Source organism: Zeugodacus cucurbitae, chromosome 4 (genome assembly GCF_028554725.1).
Source record: "Zeugodacus cucurbitae isolate PBARC_wt_2022May chromosome 4, idZeuCucr1.2, whole genome shotgun sequence".
Taxonomy (NCBI): domain Eukaryota; kingdom Metazoa; phylum Arthropoda; class Insecta; order Diptera; family Tephritidae; genus Zeugodacus; species Zeugodacus cucurbitae.
Genome location: NC_071669.1, coordinates 33,152,204 through 33,171,511, shown reverse-complemented (window position 1 = coordinate 33,171,511; position 19,308 = coordinate 33,152,204). Strand labels below are relative to the sequence as shown.

Below are 19,308 nucleotides of genomic sequence, written 5' to 3'. Positions count from 1 at the left end.
TATTCTAATTTCGTCACGGTCGGGCAATGGAACATCTGTTCCATCGTCGTCGATTGGGGAATCGGGTTCCCCATCTCCTGGTGTTGTACTTTCACAGCCATTCAGCAGGTTGGAGAAGTGTTCCCTCCACAAACTCAGTATACCCTAGTCATCAACAACTAGATCACCTCTGGGGGTCCTACAGGAGTGTGCTCCGGTCTTGAAACCTTCAATTAGTCGCCGGATTTATTCGAGCAATACCCCTGTCGGCCAGCATGCCAAGCTTTTCATACTCACTCCTTTGGGCCTCTTTCTTTTTCAATCTGCAAATACGTCTCGCTTCCCTCTTCAGCTCCCGGTATCTATCCCATCCAGCACGTGTTGCGGTCGATCGCAACATTGCGAGGTGGGCAGTCTGTTTTCTCTCCACTGCGGAACGACAATTCTCATCGTACCAACTGGTTTTTTGACATTTCCGAAAGCCCATAGTTTCGGTTGCAGCTGTACGTAAGGAGCTTGATATTCCGTCCTACAGTTCCTTATACCGAGATGCTGATGAGTGCTCTCAGAGAGCAGGAGTGCAAGTCGAGTAGAAAATCGTTCGGCTGTCGGTTATGATTGTAGCTTCTCGATGTCGAACCTTCCTTGTGTTTGTTGACGTGTGTGCTTTTCTACAAGATAGTGATACATCAAAAACACATGACATCCGTCCATCACAACATGATCGATCTGGTTGCGCGTGATTCGATCCGAGGACAGCCAAGTAGCTTGATGTATTTCTTTATGCTGGAATCTAGTAATACGACCATATTTGGGGTCTCAGGCCGTTTGGCGCTGTTTCGGCATGGAGGCTGAATTTTCCGACTGTTGTGCCAAAGATACCTTCTTTACCCACCCTAGCGTTAAAATCGCCAAGCACGATTTTAATATCATGGCGGGGGCAGCGCTCAGAGGTGCTTTCTAGGCGCTCATAGAAAGTATCTTTGGTCACATCGTCCTTCTCTTCCGTCAGGGCGTGGGCGCAAATAAGCGATATGTTGAAGAACCTCGCTTTGATGCGGATTGTGGCAAGACGTTCATCCACCGGGGTGAATGCCAGGACTCTGCGACGGAGTCTCTCTCCCACCACAAATCCAACACCAAATTTGCGCTCTTTTATATGGCCGATGTAGTAGATGTCACAAGGACCCACCTTCTTCTAACCACGCCTACCTCCCATAAAAAGGTTATGTTGAAAATTACTAAATATGCTTTAATTCGTTAAGGAAAAACACCAGAACCTCAAATTTCGTTATAAAAATGGTACTGCAGGACTACACTCAAATTGGTATACACAATTTAAAATGGGCCAAAAACCATATGTGGGCGAGACAGGGATCAAACTTTTTGTATAACTTAAATCGATGTATATAGAAAAATTTACCACTCCACAGTTACTTGTAAAACAATAATTTTAAAACGATAGAACAATATATTACTACATAAAAATCACATTGTTATATAATACATACCTTTATTCTCAATATTCATTTTGATTTACAGCGATTAAACACGATTTCATATTGCAATTTAATTTTTTTGTGAGAGTTAATTTTTTAGCAATTCTCATTGCACAGTCCGGTTGTTTTTATTGTCTCCCTTCTCTCGCTATTCGTAGTGCCTACAAATGATCGAACTCAGGGTAGAGTTTTAGAGTAAACGACAGATTTTGGAAATCCGTTACAATTGGTGTCAGAAGTGGGATTGACAAATAAAATTCCATAAAAGATAATGGTTAAGTTTAACGATTTAAAGATACCACAACTCAAAAAGGAGTTGGAACAACGAGGCTTAGCAACGAATGGGTTGAAAGCTGAGTTGCAAGTCCGGTTAAGAGAGGCTATGGAAGAAGAAAATATCAACGTTGACGAATATGTTTTCAAATCGGAGGAATCAACAACTAAGATAGCAGAAAAGGAAGAGACTCCATGTTCCTCGGGAATACTGGACATGAACATGTTTTTGTCTGCAATGTCGTCACAGTTCCAGGCGCAGTTATTAAAGATGAAAGCTCAACAGCAATCTCAGTTTGAAGCGCAGGACGCGCGTTGGGCAAAGCGAATGGAAGAACAGGACACGCGTTGGTCAATGCGAATGAAAGAACGGGAGGTACGCTTAACAACAAAGTTATCCCAAATATCAGCTCAATTTTCTTCACAGTTAAAAGAGCGGAAGTCGGAAGCGAATGGGATATCTTCACAGCGGGAAAAGCATGAAGAAATTTTATTAACACAGACCGAAGCGAATGATGCGTGTATGTCAAAGCCTTTGGAAGCGCATGGACAAGTTTTGTCAACACAGTCGGAAGCGAATGGAGTGTCTTTACAGTTGGAAGAGCAGGAGGAGGAGTCAATGGATATGGCCTCAAATAGAGCAGAGGTGTCAACACAACTGGAAGTACATGTAGAGAATATGTCCACACAGTTGGAAGCGAATCAGACGTATATGTTAAGACCTTTAGAAGCGCATGAAGAGATTTTGTTAACACAAGTGGAAGTGAATGGGATGTCCTCACAGTTGAAGGAGGAGGAGTCGATGGAGGTGACCTTACAAAGAGAAGAGGTGTCAACACAGCTGGAAGTGCATGGAGAGTGTATACCATCACAGGTTTCGGCACAGGTTTCGACACAGTTGAAGGAAAAGGAGGTGCATAAATCGACGCAGGTGATCCCAGAGGAGACAGACGTGTTATGGACAAAAGATTGTGATCTGAAGGAAGAAGACTCTCAACAACATGAGCCTCCAGGTGTGAAACGTCCAAAGAAAGAAGAAATAGCTGTAGAACGTCCAATCGCAAAGGTACAGCGCAAAAGTTTCAAGTTAGTGGCTGGTTGCTTATATCGGGTATGGAAAAGTAAAGAAGGACAAATCTCCCGATCTTTCATGGTTGGTCGGAATGAGAGATTACCTACAGTTCGCTACGAGATGCTCAAAGGTCCAAGTGAAGTGCACATAAGAATCACGGAAACTGGAGTGTTTTCTTCAATCCGTACAACATGACCTAGCCAGCGCAGCCGCTGTCTTTTTATTCGCTGAACTATGTCAATGTCGTCGTATAAATCGTACAGCTCATAGTTCCATCGTCTACGGTATTCGCCGTTGCCAATGTTTAGAGGACCATAAATCTTGCGCAAAACCTTTCTCTCGAAAACCCCAAGAGTTGTCTCATCGGATGTTGTCATCGTCCACGCTTCAGCGCCATACATCAGGACGGGAATAATGAGCGACTTATAGAGTTTGATTTTGGTTCGTCGAGAGAGGACTTTACTTTTCAATTGCCTACTCAGTCCAAAGTAGCACCTGTTGGCAAGAGTGATTCTGCGTTGGATTTCAAGGCTGACATTGTTGGTGTTGTTAATGCTGGTTCCCAGATAAACGAAATTATCTACAACTTCAAAGTTATGACTGTCAATAGTGACGTGGGAGCCAAGACGCGAGTGCGCTGACTGTTTGTTTGATGACAGGAGATATTTCGTCTTGTCCTCATTCACCACCAGACCCATACGCTTCGCTTCTTTATCTAGTCTGGAAAACGCAGAACAAACGGCGCGGTTGTTTTTTTCCGATGATATCAATATCATCGGCATACGCCAGGAGCTCTACACTCTTGTAGAAGATTGTACCCTCTCTATTTAGCTCTGCAGCTCGTATTATTTTTTCCAGCAATACATTGAAGAAGTCGCACGATAGTGAGTCACTCTGTCTGAAGCCTCGTTTGGAATCGAACGGCTTGGAGAGGTCCTTCCCGATCCTGACGGAGCTTTTGGTATTGCTCAACGTCAGCTTACATAGCCGTATTAGTTTTGCAGGGATACCAAATTCAGACATCGCGGCATAAAGGCAGCTCCTTTTCGTGCTATCGAAGGCAGCTTTAAAATCGATAAAAAGATGGTGAGTATCGATTCTTCTCTCTCGGGTCTTTTCCAAGATTTGGTGCATGGTGAATATCTGGTCCATTGTAGATTTTGAAGGTCTAAAGCCACACTGATAAGGTCCAATCAGTTCGTTGACGGTGGGCTTTAGTCTTTCACACAATACGCTCGACAAAACCTTATATGCGATAGTGAGGAGACTTATACCACGGTAGTTGGCGCAGATTGTGGGGTCTCCCTTCTTATGGATTGGGCAGAGCACACTAAGATTCCAATCGTCAGGCATGCTTTCTTCCGACCATACTCTACAAAGAAGCTGATGCATGCACCTTATCAGTTCTTCGCCGCCGTATTTGAATAGCTCGGCCGGTAATCCATCGGCCCCCGCCGCTTTGTTGTTCTTCAAGCGGGTAATTGCTATTCGAATTTCTTCATGGTCGGGTAATGGAACATCTATTCCATCGTCATCGATTGGGGAATCGGGTTCGCCATCTCCTGGTGTTGTACTTTCACTGCCATTGAGCAGGTCGGAGAAGTGTTCCCTCCATAATCCTAGTATTCTCTGGACATCCGTTACCAGATTACCTCCTCGGTCCCTACATGATAATGCTCCGGTCTTGAAACCTTCTATAAATCGCCTCATCTTTTCATAAAATTTTCGAGCATTACCCATGTCGGCCAGCTTTTCAAGCTTTTCATACTCACGCATTTCGGCCTCTTTCTTTTTACGTCTGTAAATGCGTCTCGCTTCCCTCTTCAGTTCTCGATATCTATCCCACCCCGAACGTGTTGTGGTCGATCGCAACGTTGCGAGGTAGGCAGTCTGTTTTCTCTCCACTGCGGAACGACAATTCTCATCGTACCAACTGGTTTTTTGGCGTTGCCGGAGACCAATTGTTTCGGCTGCAGCGGTATGCAATGAGTTTGAGATGCCGTTCCACAGCTCCCTTATACCAAAATGCTGATGAGTGCTCTCAGAGAGCAGGAGTGCAAGTCGAGTAGAAAATTGTTCGGCTGTCGGTTGTGATTGCAGCTTTCCGACGTCGAACCTTCCTTGTGTTTGGTGACGGGCGTTCTTTGCTGCACAAAGGCGAGTGCGTATCTTTGCTGCTACTAGATAATGGTCCGAGTCAATGTTTGGTCCTCGGAGCGTACGCACGTCTAAAGCACTGGAGACATGTCTTCCGTCTATCACAACGTGATCGATTTGATTGCGCGTGTTTCGATCAGGGGACAGCCACGTTGCTTGATGAATTTTTTTATGCTGGAATCTGGTACTACAGACAACCATATTTCGGGCCCCAGCGAAGTCTATCAGCCTCAGGCCGTTTGGCGATGTTTCGTCATGGACTCTGAATTTTCCGACTGTTGTGCCAAAGACACCTTCTTTACCCACCCTGGCGTTAAAATCGCCAAGCACGATTTTGACATCGTGGCGGGGGCAGCGCTCATAGGTGCATTCTAGGCGCTCATAGAAAGCATCTTTGGTCACATCGTCCTTCTCTTCTGTTGGGGCGTGGGCGCAAATCAGCGATATGTTGAAGAACCTCGCTTTGATGCGGATTGTGGCAAGACGTTCATCCACCGGGTGAATGCCAGGACTCGGCGACGTAGTCTCTCTCCTACCACAAATTCAGCATCAAATTTGCGCTCCTTTATATGGTCGCTGTAGTAGATGTCACAAGGACCCATCTTCTTCCGTCTTTGTCCCGTCCATCACACCTCTTGGACGGCGGTGATGTCAGCCTTTAGTTGTATGAGGACATCAACCAGCCAATTAAGAGTCCGGACATTCCAGGTGCATGCCCTCAAATCATGATCCTTAGTACGTTTGAAGGGGTCGTCATCAAAAGGGGGGTTTCTCATCCGAGGCTCGGTGTTTGTTTTCATTGGGGAGATTTTTTTTATGTGGTGGGTCCCAAGCCCTACGCACAACCGCAGAAGGGGGCTTCGCCTTCTCACTTTAGCTCGCCTCCAAACGGATGTCTGTTAGCAACCCAGGGGATACTTGGTCTAAAACCGGAAGTCGTGAGCTGCTTGAGTCGTATGCAAAAGATTCGTTCCTGACCACTCCCAAGTGAATGGCAATCAGAAACTTTCCTCACTTGCGTGAACTTCTACATATGACCCCATCCCCCACATTACCATTACCTAGAAGCAAATCAGAAAACAGGAGTGTTTTGATGGTTAGGACGGAGAAATTCCCAATTCTAAGCTAAGAGAGTACTAACGAGATGGTGGACGTGGACATCAAAAGTTGGGAGATGTGCCAGAAGCTATGTGTCCGGAAAATATGTAAAGCTGCATCACATCCACGATCCGATATCATGGTGGAAAGATTCATCCGAAATTTGGAAGAGCATTTTAGAAAGCTGGTGGACAGGTATCGTCACAGATACAGAGGATGTCCATATATCCATGTTCCTAGAATCAACGGCGTAGACCACTGCGATGATAATTTTTGGTTACTGATTGATTTAAAGTTTAAGATTAATGCCAATGGAGAAAGAAACGCTAAGGAGGACAACAGTGTCCTAGAAGACGAGATGAAAGGAAGAAATGCTAAGCGTTTAGTTCTGGAAGTATGTCTAATCGGGACGATCAGACTTAAGTGGAGGGCAGTGTAACGAAAATGGCACTAGAACAAACCAGAATTGACAATCGAAATCGATAAATTTCCAGATGTATCTAGACATCGGTATTCGTAGTTGCCAGAATGTTCGAGTTCCGATGTATCGCTTACAATCGACTATATAAGGGCTGTCGGACTGGCAGCAAGACACAGTTCTGATAAGAGAGTTGTCGAGTGAGGACAGTTCTAATAAGAGAGTTGTCGAGCAAAGTGTAAACAAGTTGTAAGTTAGAGTTGTAAAGTAGTGTATTGAGTACTAACGTGTTAAGTTATAAGGAATTAGAAATAAAAATTAGTGTATAGCCATTAAAGTGTGACTTTTATTTGACAATCCAGTGATCGAACTCAGGGTAGAGTTTTAGAGTAAACGACAGATTTTGGAAATCCGTTACAATAGTATACTTATTTTATATATCTCTGATTCAAGTTCTTCACATTGACTTTTGTTTAGCTGAAAAAATTAAAATATGGAAGAAAATATTAAAAATGTTGATAAAGTTTTGGTAAATTATTTAATTTTTAGCGAAAAATGAGCAAAAATCAGCTTTTTCACTTTCACTTTAAATCCGTTTATGCACAAGAGTTAACACGTTTCATACGTAATGCCTGAGACAGACAGTACGAGGGCTGCTATATATATTTCTGGCCTAGGCAACAGTAAATGTTGCCAGGTGCAATCTGACATTTCCATTGGAAAGTTTGACATTTTTTAGCATAACATCACTCAGAACGTTTTGTCATTTAATCGTGAATTGTTTTATTTACAGGGAATTAAAAAATTCATCTCGGCCAAAAAATGGAATTAACTCGTGAACATTTTGCACTGTGAAAAATTGGTACAACGAATTCAATCGTGGCTGACGCCACGCCAAAAACAGCCGTTGTGCCAGAAAACATCGATGCCGTACGTGAACTGATAATGCAAGACCGTCATGTAACATACCTTCAGATAGAGGCATGCCTATGCATTTCTCCCACCAGCATACATTCGATATTGCATGAATACCTGGCTGCAAAAGTGTATAAATCTTGATCTAGAATATTTTGAAAAACAATAAAACCATTTTCGTTGATAAATATTCCTATTTTCATTATTAGGCCAGAAATATATATAGCAGCCCTCGTATCTATTGTGGTATGCTTCAGAAACCATATGTGTATCACCGGTTTTCCGAAGTTTGTTTGAAAGCAAATGGTGTTCCGTACTACAATAGAGATCTAGAAACCATTGAAATATTGTGGTGTTGTGAAATGTACTACAATGGATTGCATTGAACACACCGAAAGCTTTAAGCTCTTCTGCCATAATCATATGTTTTCTGACATTTTGACATACAGAAAATAAATTTAATTCAAAATTTATTGAAATCAAAAAACAAAAAGATGTGAAAAATATGCAATATGTATGTAATATGTAATAATTATATTGGACAATAATATTTTAAGATTGCTTGAAGTTATAACTAAGTCAGGATCAATTTTCCTGCCTGTTTCATAATTACATTTTGCTTGAATTTATTTATATCAGCTGATGAATGTAAACATAGTACTACATGTGTGTCACTATGCTGGTTCATGGTTTCTAGAGCTTTTATTGTAGTATATATAATAGTATGGAAACCATATGTCTGTCTTAGGTATAAAGAAAATGTGTATATTCTATCCGAGTAGGTCATTTAACTCGTGGTGAAAAAGTGTTTATGTATGTGGGTCGAACTTACCCGTGTATAATATAACTGAGTAGAAATGAAGCATAAACGTAGTATTAGATATACGAGTAAAGTCAAAATTATGAATTATAATATTATTTACTCATGAAAATTAATTTTCTAATAATATGCATTGTCAAGTTATGTCGACGATGAGGCCGATTCCGCTTGAAAGAAAAGTTATTGGGATGAGTTTTAAACGTTATAAATTTCGTTTATTTATATGGGGGTGTGTGGGTTGACAATATTTGTTAATTGTTTTATGTGTAATTAGATAAATTTTGTGTTAGTGTTTCGAAACTATATATATATATATTGACCTGTGTTATACCTGTGTTGTGTTGCGTATTTGTTCCTATATGTTGATTTTGTGTTAGGTGTATTTTGTTGAGAGGGATCTTCTTCTTCTTTAGTTCTAGGTTTAGTATCTCACTTTAAGCTGTATGTTTTTGTGTTGTTAATTCACTTTAAATTTATGTGCAGGTTTTTAGGTGTTGTTACACTTTAAATTATAAAACGCGGGTTTGTGTTGTTCACTTCTCTGTTTCTTTCTCTATTTGTTGTGTGTGAGGTGATCGGTGTTAAGTGAAGTTGGGATGGTTTCTCTCCTCTGCATTATCTTTCGGAGAGTAATGCAGAGGAGTATTTGTTTGGACTAAACATCCCGGCCGCCTTGCAGTATCTGCGAAATTAATTTTATTAGTGGGGTATACTTGATTCATTTCAGCATGAGTGTGTAATGATACTAAGCTTTATTTGTAGCCGAATGTTGTATTTTGGGTTCCTGTCTATCTGTGCGAATGTCTGTGTTGAGCAATTCCCTTCGTGTATTGTGTGGGTAGTTATCGGCTCCGATATCCAACATTACTTCTGTTTGGATGTGAAATTGAGGGTCAGAGAGGAATATGTTGTCAATGAGTATTTGAACAACGTCCCTTAAGTCTCTTAAGGGTCGAGTTTAAGAGTGTGTAAGGGTCTGTTTAGCCAGTAGGGTCAGATAGCCGTGGTGTTTGAGATTTGGGTTTCAACAACTTCGTGCTCGTTGACTGGATGTAGTCTTGGGTGACCATGAATGATGTTTCCCATTGCGGGTGGAACATCGATATCTGCTTGTGCATCCTTTTGTTTTGTGGGATCTGGCTAAACAATTAATACAATAGCGGTGTCTGATGACTGCTTCATATTTTTTGTGTAAGTTAGCCGACAAGTATTTGGTACTTTATGGCTAATCGGTGGCCATCCATGCATAATCCACATGCAACATGACAATGAGTTTTGTTCTTTGTTCATTGGTGATGTTTATTCGGGATGTGTTGTGATCATCGTTTTCATATTTCTTCCGAATTGTGGGTAGGGTCCTTACATAGCGGTCATCTGAGTTGCTAAAACCGTGTTCGTTATTCCTGTCACTTGGGCTGATACAGGGTGAGTGGGTATATCCAGACTTCGATGAAGTCTTTCAGATATAAATGTGGCCTCCGATCCTGAATGAATGAGTGCTCGTGCAGAATATCTTTGACCATTATGTTCAATCTGTACCATGGCAGTACCCAATAATATTTGCTTCCTACTTGGGTTGTTTGAGTCTCGGGTTGAGAATTGAGTGGACTTTATTATGCTGGTGTAGGTTTGCTGAACTGTGTTTTGGGTGGGTATTGTGGTACTTGTAGCGGGTACAGGATATTGTGTCTTTTCCGACATTTACGACAACTGTTTTTACTACTACAGTTCTTATAGCTGTGTGAGATTTCTAAGCAGTTATAGCAATAACCATGCCTTTTAATTGTCGATATGCGGGTCTCAATATTCATTTCTAGGAATTTGGGACATTCCCGAATCGGATGATGCTTTTTGCAAAGTTTGCAACTTTCTACTTCCGGTTGGGGTTGAGATCAACTGTTATTATTATAGTTTGAGGGTTTATCTCTCGGGTTTTCATGCACGTCAGCATGAAATTAAATCTTTTTTCATCTGATCTTTTTACTGTGACAAGATGGGTGAGTCGGGTTTTGTTACTGAAGCCTTAAAATTTGCCACAGATTCGAGTGTTTTATATTTGTGGGTCAAAAAAGGGTCGAAATTTGACCAAGTGGGTATAGAAGTAATATCTCCTGGGGTAGATTCGAATGAGTTTGTTTCGGTAGTTTCGAACTGCAAAGATATGTCAGTATCGGGTCCCAACTTTGTATGTCGATCTCAAGGTGGGTTAAATTGGTTAATACGTTATTAACCGCTCATTGTGGGTCTTTTATAGCGTAGCCTGTTTCATGAGTCACATCGGGTAAGTTGAGAAGGGTTTTTAATTGGGTGTTGACCTGCATTCTTTTGTTTTCATACTGCTCGACCAGATTTTTCCAGGCCAATATGAAACCATCGTTTGTTAGGGGTGTGTTTTTAATAGTTTCTCTTTCTTCGCCTCGGGTCTTCTGAGAAAGGTGAAAGAGTTTCTCAACATTACTTATTCTGGGGTTACGGATATACAAGGCCGTAAACATATCTCGAAATGTGGGCCAAGCCATGTAATCTCCGTAAAAGATGTCGGTGTCACATGGTGGTAGATCAATCTTGGGACCGAAATCTATTGGAGAGTCTTCTGAGGCTCTTTCCTTAATGTGCTGGGATGATGCGTGGGGTTTAGGTCTGTCTAATTCATTAATTGATGCTAAGCAGGATAAATACATTTGAAAGCATTTCTTGTATCTATCTTTAACTTTGTTAAAGTCGATGGTTTCTCGGGTATCACTCGAAATTCTCCGAATAGCATCATAGGCATGTGCTGCTTTCTCGTAAAACGAATTTAGTTTAACTCTTTGGATTTCTAGAGTATAAGCTGTCTCCTCTTCAGCTTGGGTCTGGAAGTGATCTTCCACGAATTCTATTAAATCGGTGGTAGTGAATTTAAAATCCTCCATTTCTATGATTTGGGTGGGTGTAAACAATATTATTTGAGTGGGTATGTATTAAATAAACAGGGTAGAGAGTAAAATTTATAATTTGTATTTATTTTCAAAATTTTCGTTTTTGGCTTTTTCTTCCTTTGGGATGATCTAGGGTTGTTAATTTTTAATTAAAATGATTATTTTTATAGTTTACGCACGAAAAAAAAACCACAAAATTCGGAATTCAAAGTTTTGCAGGATTTTTACAATTTTTATTACTGGGTCACCTTTCGGATTTCCTATTGAGTGCTGTGCCTGCTATTGGTGATCGCTACCAACAATTCTTATACGAACTAGATCGCTAGTTCGTATGCATGCAAATGGGTGCGGGTGTTTGTATATATGTATTTATTATTTTTGACAAGAAGAGTGGAATAGCCGACGGCAAACAATTATATATTTTTTATTGCACTACTTCTTTTGGGTACATATATGTATGTAATAATTAGTGCAAAGCAAAATCAGGTAAACTCAAGGAGACAAATAAAATGATTTTAAGTACGCTTAAATACACAATTTGAAATTTGAAATTTCTGATTCTGATTTGCACGTTTAATAAAAATAAAAAAAATGGGTCGCACAAAAAGATTTCTCAAATCTTTATAATTTTAGGGTATTTTATCTATTTAGTTATTGGTGGTGATCACGTCCAAACTTTTTGTTGGGTGCACAATGTATTGTTGTTACTGGGCGTCAGTGTATTCCAACGATGTTTTTGTTGTGTAACTTCTTTCCTTTGCTCCAAACTATCGCGGCTCGATAGGACCATACAATGTCGAGTTATGTAGACGATGAGAACGATTCCGTTTGAAAGAAAAGTTATTGTGTGAATGGCGTTGAAACCGATTAGCCGGTTATAGCCGAAGTGATCCTCTCTTTCCCTCGCAGTTCGGCTCCAGTTGGAGATCCCAAGTGTAATCAGTTCGCTCTCCACCTGGTCCATCCAAAGGAGTGGATGCCTTCCTCTTCCTCGGACAACATGCACTAGCTAGCGTAGCCCCTGTCTTTTTGTTCGCTGAACTATGTCAATGTCGTCGTATAACTCGTGCATCGTTCCATCGTCAGCAGTATTCGCCAATGCCAATGTTCTGAGGACCATAAAGCTTGAGCAAATTTTTACTCTCGAAAACACCTAGTGTCGTCTCATCTGATGTTGACATCGTTCAAGCTTCTCACCATAAAGCGGGACGGGAATGATAAGAGACTTGTAGAGTTTGATTTTGGTTCGTCGAGAGAGAACTTTACTTTTCAATTGCCTCCTCAGTCCTAAGTAGTACCTGTTGGCAAGTGTGATTCTGCGCTGTATTTCGAGGCTGACATTGTTAGTGTTGTTGATGCAGGAATACGAAATAATCTACGACTTCGAAGTTATGATTGTCAACAGTGACGTGGGAGCCAAGACGCGAATGAGCTGACTGTTTGCTTGATGACGGGAGATATTTCGTCTTGTCCTCATTCACCTACAGACCCATTCGCATCGCCTCCTTATCCATACGTGAAAAAGCAAAACAAACGGCGCGGTTGTTGATATCAATGATGATATCAATATCAGCGGCGTACCCCAGCAGCTGTATACTCTTATAAAATATTGTACCTTTTCTATTGAGCTCTGCAGCTCGTATAATTTTTTCCAGCGTCAGGTTAAAGAAGTCACAAGATAGTGAGTCACCTTGTCTGAAACCTCGATTGGTATCAAACGGCTCAGGAGGTCCTTCCCAATCATGACTGAACTTTTGGTGTTGGTCAACGTCAACTTACATAGCCGTATTAGTTTTGCGGGGATACCAAATTCAGACATCACGGGGTAAAGGCAGATCCTTGTCGTGATGTCGAAAGCAGCTTTAAAAGCGATAAAAAGTTGGTGTGTGTCGATTCTCTTTTCACGGGTCTTCTCCAAGATTTGGCGCATGGTGAATATCTGGTCAGTTGTGAATTTCAGCCACACTGATAAGGTCGAATCAGTTTGTTGACGGTTAGCTTTAGTCTTTCACACAGTACGCTCGATAGAACCTTATAGGCGATATTTAGAAGACTTATCCCACGGTAATTGGCACAGATTGTGGGATCTCCATGGATTGGGCAGAGCACACTGAGATTCCAATCGTCAGGCATGCTTTCTTCCGACCATATTCTGCAAAGAAGCTGATGCATGCACCTTATCAGTTCTTCGCCGCCGTATTTGAATTGCTCGGCTGGTAATCTATCGGCCCCCGCCGCTTTGTTGTTCTTCAAACGGGTAATTGCTATTCGAATTTCTTCATGGTCGGGTAAAGTAACATCTGTTCTTCCATCGTCATCGATTGGTTAATAAGGTTCGCCATCTCCTGGTGTTGTACTTTCACTGCCATTCAGCAGGTCGGAGAAGTGGTATCTCCATAAACCCTGTATGCCCTTGACATCGGTTACCAGATTACCACTTTGGTCTCTACATGATTTCTTGTGTAATGATGTTGTGTTTCATGAATAAACATATATATGTATATAAATAAACACATTATCGTTCAAAACTATAGTCTATAGTACACCGAGTTTTTAAACCATGTTCAGAAAAATAATGTATGCGTGTCAGAGAGCTGCAACGGATGCATAATTTTCGTGCACACTCGTATTTTATCATCAAAATTTTAAGTATCAATACAAGTATTGACCGCTACGGGCGAGTTTATGATGAAGCAGCATACATGCTTGATTTAACGCAGTGCCGAGTTGACAATCGTTTATGCGATCGAGTGTCCACAAAATTTTAATATACAGACATGTTCTGGAAATCGCGCGCATCTGAAATTACAATTCGTCGATTTTGTTTTAGGTGTTCCGCAATTCGTCCGCTTTCATTTGATTTCGAATATCAATTGGAAACAGCTGATTTCTTTATGACAGTTAGACAAAACATTAGAAGAGAATGTGTTGGTTCAAAATCTTAAAAAAATTTAAATGAAACAGTTTTTATCAAAGAAACAATAGTGGTACTCATTTAACGTTGCAATGATATAAATATAGTATATTTGCAATATGGCAACAAATGTTAAATGAGCGCTCTTTGGCAATATTGTGGTAATATCAGTTTATTGCCATGAATGCCACTGAAAAAGGTATCGCATATTTGCAAGATTGTCGTAAAATGAAATGCATGTAAAAATTAACAGCTGTTTTACGATATTGTAATTTTGCGATGTTGCCATACGTTTACGACGTTAAATGAGTACCACTAATGTTTTTTATGGCCATTTATTTATTGTCAACGATATCAAGGTATAATCAGAAGGCGGTATTTGAGAGATGATTCGAATATCCAGTCTGCACCACTAACGCAATTATACCATTGGGTAGAGAAATACCTAATTTAATATAGGGATGGAAAGAGCGGGAGCGGAATCGATTTTTGACTTTGGAATTGACTTCTAGTTTTTCGATTCTGGAAGTCAATTAATCAACCCCGATAGTCGACTTTTGTGACTTAAGTTGACTTTTTATAAATTAAGCAACTCGTACACGAAATTCATTAGATATATCAATATTTTTTTAGTTTTTAACATATTATAAAAAGTATTTTAGGATTTCATTGCATACATTTTGGTATTGGATAATAAAATTGCTTTTTTTAATTAAAAAACAAAAAATTTAAAAATAAATAACTACGAAAACCACATTTCTTCGCCGATTGATCTTAAAAATATTAGCTCATTAATGTGCTGAGGTGATAAGCGACTCCTCAAATGATTTGCGATAAGTCCTGCATGTGAAAATAATCGCTCACAGGGTACAGACGTTGCAACTATTGGCAAGTACTTTTTAGCTACTTTCCATAGATACGGATATTCATATTTCATACTTTCCCACACAGTGAACGGATTAGGATTTTGTTTCCGATTGACAGCCGGGCGTGTCAAATATTGTCGTAATTGTATTGGTAATCCTCCAGCCTCATCAGAATCTGCAAGATTGGAACTACAACTCACAGTGTTATCAAAATAAGACCATAAATCATCATTGTCATCGTTCGTTTTCTGAGATTCCGGAACTCAAATAGCTAATATCTCATCTTGAGGGTTAATATTTGCCACCGTTGCTGCCAATGCTAATTTTCGTTCTGTCTTGACAAGATCAGCTACACAAAAAATTATATTAAGATTAAACTAAACCATAGAAATAATCAAATAATGTTTGCATAATCAACCTACCGACATTAGTTACCGCTCGTGCAGAATCCCGAATACTTTGAAAACCAAACTTTTTATAACGAGGATCAACCAATGTTGCACAAGCGTACAGTTTTACGGATTCAATATTGCCGTATTTTGTTTCGATGTCTTGAACCATTCTCTTTTTCAAATGTCGCCCAATTAAAGTTTCTGGCGTTAACTCTTCAATCTTCTGTAAAATATAAAATCAATTCATTCAATAAAAATTCAAAACAAGATAATATTGCAATAGCTTTGCTAGTTTAATAATGGGAACTTACTTTTCTAAGACTTGAAATCAAAGGAATGCACTTGCTCAATGTTACACATTTCTCAAAACAAACTTCTGGAGTTATTTGCAAGAGAGGTTTTAAGATGTCACGAACTTCTACTAACGCATCGATTTCCTCACCTGTGATCATGTTAGGTGGCTTAGCTTTCAAAGATTTGTCCATCTTCACTTGTAAAAGCACTTTACTGACATGATCAGCAAGCACAATGAAACGGTCAACCATTTCAAAACAGGAGTTCCATCTCGTTCGCACTTCCTGAATTAATTTCAGACGAGAATTTTCAGGCTTGTCCTTCTGTAATTTCAGCAGCTCTGTAGTCGCTCTTTCACTTTGTCGAAAGAATGTGACAATTTGTTTAACTTTTGACAATAGCTCACGCAATGAGGATTGCTCAGTATGATCTGTAATTAAGTCTTCAAGATTGTCAATAGCATCATTTTCATCAGCGGGTAAGTCGGAAACTTGATTTCGAGATTCAGATGCAGGTGGAGTAATATTAACTTCGATAAGGCGCTGACCAATATTATTTATTACATGTCCAAAACATGAAATGTGTTTCCCATCGCCGAACTCACTTTTAATAGCTCCTTTGATGTTTGCGCCCCCGTCTGAAACGAATGCTGCTATTTTACTATCATCAAGACCCCAGTCATTGCATATATTTCTTAATTTCAAGCTCAAATTTTCTATTGTTTTCCTCTCTTCCATGAGATAAGCGCCCAGCTCAACAGTCTTCATCTCAGTTTCTGTGAAGAAAGGTTAATATGTCAATAAAGCTAGGAAACAATGAAAATGCATGATAGAAGAAATTAATAAGATTAACGTTGTTTCCTAATTCAATTCACTACTACCTGAAAAAGAATTAGCTTTGTTTATACAACGATCCATAGGACCTTGGACCTGAGATTGTACTGTGGAATTTTCTTGAACAGATGATTTTGTTTGAGGTACCAAAGCAACCGATGGAACAGATGATTCGACAGCGACTAAAACCTAAGAAAAAAAATGATTAAGTTAGTATCAATATAAAAAATTAAATTGTCTGTGGAGAGGAATAATTTATGTACAAACTTTAAAAAGTTCTTCAAAAGCACTTACTTTTTTAGGCTGAACTTCGAAATCATTGTGACTGTCATTCAATCTTTCATTACTTGACGGAGGAGCAATCTTGTGAGCACATTGTAAGTGCTTCATCATTGATGTGCTGTTATTAAACAAAAAGTGTTTATGACATAAATCACACTTAACTTTACTGCCATTGTTAACTTTTGTGCAATAGGCCCATATCAAACTGGGAGCCATGATAAAGAATTGTTCAATACTATGTACCGTATATTAAAAAGTTAATTACATCAATTACCGGCGGCAATATAAACATTATATTGTTATAGACCAATCAGAAAATCAGAAAGAGGCTATTTATAAAGAAACGCTTCGATTGGTACTTTGTATTGTGATTTTAAAAGTAATCTTATAGTGATTATCTTAATTCATCAACTGTCAAAGTCATCGAGTAAAAGTCGATTTTAATCGATTCAAGACAAGCATGAATCGATCCTAAAAAGTCTATTATTTCTAATAAAAGATCGATTTTCGACTAAAGTCAGAGTCGACTTTTCCATCCCTAATTTAATAAACCTGGCGGTTCATATCAACGTTCAATTGGGAAGGATACCGGTTTGCTATGTGCACAATATCCAAAATTTTATCCGAAGTGCTTAATGTTTTAGAAAATATTTTGTGTCTGAAATGGATTGAGCTTAAAAAGGGTCGGCTTTAGTATACCGTCCCACGATTTCGGGGTTAAAATGGATATGGGCGGATAGAGGAGGATCTCCAGATCACGAATATATATAATTATTGCCGCCGCAAACTTATAGTTTCTGAGTTATTTGCAATTTAAGATTTAAAATTAATAATTTTTAACTCGTTATTTCTCACTGTATATTGAATTTTCCACATATATTTTGCACTTTAAATATATTTACACTTCACACATTTGTTTATAAATATTTATTTTTAACCAATTATATTAAAATATGCTGTAAATAAGCATTTTACTTTTTGCACAATTTTGTTTATTTTTACAATAAAAAAGGGTTGCATTCTGACACAAAATAGGTGTTACCATATCACATATTTTGTAAACGATTTATAAGAATCACAATAATGAAAAAGAAAGATTATATCCCAAATACAATAAACATAATGCATGTAATGTGTAATGTAAATTATTTTATTATTTCCCATATTTTGATAATATCCGGTGTTGGTTCGACCAGGGTTATTTTTTTGAAGCGCGGCCAAAGGCCGCCAGTGCAGAAAGTAGTTGTACGCGAAAAAACTTTCCATTTCCCTCTCTTTGATAACTCCCGGTGTTGGCTCGACCAGGGTTATTTTTTTGAAGCGCGGCCGAAGGCCGCCTCTGCAGAAAGTAGTTCTACGCGGAAGAACTTGTTATTCCACCTCTTTGATAACTCCCGGTGTTGGCTTGACCAGGGTTATTTTTTTGAAGCGCGGCCGAAGGCCGCCTCTGCAGAAAGTAGTTCTACGCGGAAGAACTTGTTATTCCACCTCTTTGATAACTCCCGGTATTGGCTCGACCAGGGTTATTTTTTTGAAGCGCGGCCGAAGGCCGCCTCTGCAGAAAGTAGTTCTACGCGGAAGAACTTGTTATTCCACCTCTTTGATAACTCCCGGTGTTGGCTCGACCAGGGTTATTTTTTTGAAGCACTTATAAATTTTGAAACCTTGGTATTTTTTTGTAGTTAGAATGTTTACTTAATAACTATTTATTGGGTATTTGTTTTCTTCATTTTGGGAATTTTATTCATTTTGATTATTTTTAATCGATGCATGTGGCAACACTTATGTTCTGTCATCTTGCAACCGTTTTGTTATTTTACAAATAAACAGAATTCTGCATAAAATTAAATGTTTATTTACAGCAAATTTTGATATAATTTGTTAAAAATAAATATGTAGAAACAAATTAATGAAGTGTAAATATATTTAAAATGCAAAATATATGTGAACAATTCAATATACAGTGAGAAATAACGTGTTGAAAATTGTTAATTTTAAATCTTAAATTGCAAATAACTCAGAAACTATAAGTTTGCGGCGGCAATAATTATATATATTCGTGATCTGGAGATCCCCCTCTATCCGCCCATATCTATTTTAACCCCGAAATCGTGGGACGGTATACTAAAGTTTTCCCCTTAAAAATGTCTGAAGTGGATTCCAGAAAACCAAAACTTCATATTGTACAAAACTTTGGAATACCAGGAGTAATAGGATTAATTGATGGCACTCATGCATATACGGTAAAATGGTTTATAAACGAATATTTTTTTAACAGAAAAGGTTTTTCATCATAAATGCGATGATTCTATACGTTCCTGTGTTTCGGAAACATGTAGTGGGCGTGCTGCTCTTGGGATAACCACGGTTTCCCTGCTTGTCTGTGGACGTTCTTCACCGATACACTAACTTTCTACCTCAAAACTTCGAGAATCTTAAATTCCCTCAACGGCCGCCTCCACAAACCTTCGAAAAACATGGTTTACTATGTATATGTTAATATATTCTTATTGTTATGTTTTTTTTTAATAAATACGTACATTGTTATAAATGTTTTTACACAAACCGTTGATTTTAA

At 39.2% G+C, this 19,308-nt stretch overlaps 2 protein-coding genes across 5 annotated transcripts in view; one reads left to right on the top strand and one right to left on the bottom strand.

Annotated features, from left to right (window-relative positions):
- The window catches only part of LOC105220418 (acireductone dioxygenase), a 137,592-nt gene that overhangs the window by 70,564 nt on the left and 47,720 nt on the right, over positions 1-19,308 (top strand). The window lies entirely within an intron of this gene.
- LOC128921381 (uncharacterized) lies at positions 15,097-17,406 on the bottom strand. The gene is made up of 5 exons (XM_054228906.1): positions 16,743-17,406; positions 16,496-16,637; positions 15,633-16,390; positions 15,352-15,544; positions 15,097-15,278 (listed from the first exon to the last, which is right to left on the bottom strand). Exons 1-5 carry the CDS (start codon positions 16,944-16,946, stop codon positions 15,193-15,195), a joined length of 1,383 nt encoding a protein of 460 aa, XP_054084881.1. The 5' UTR covers positions 16,947-17,406; the 3' UTR covers positions 15,097-15,192.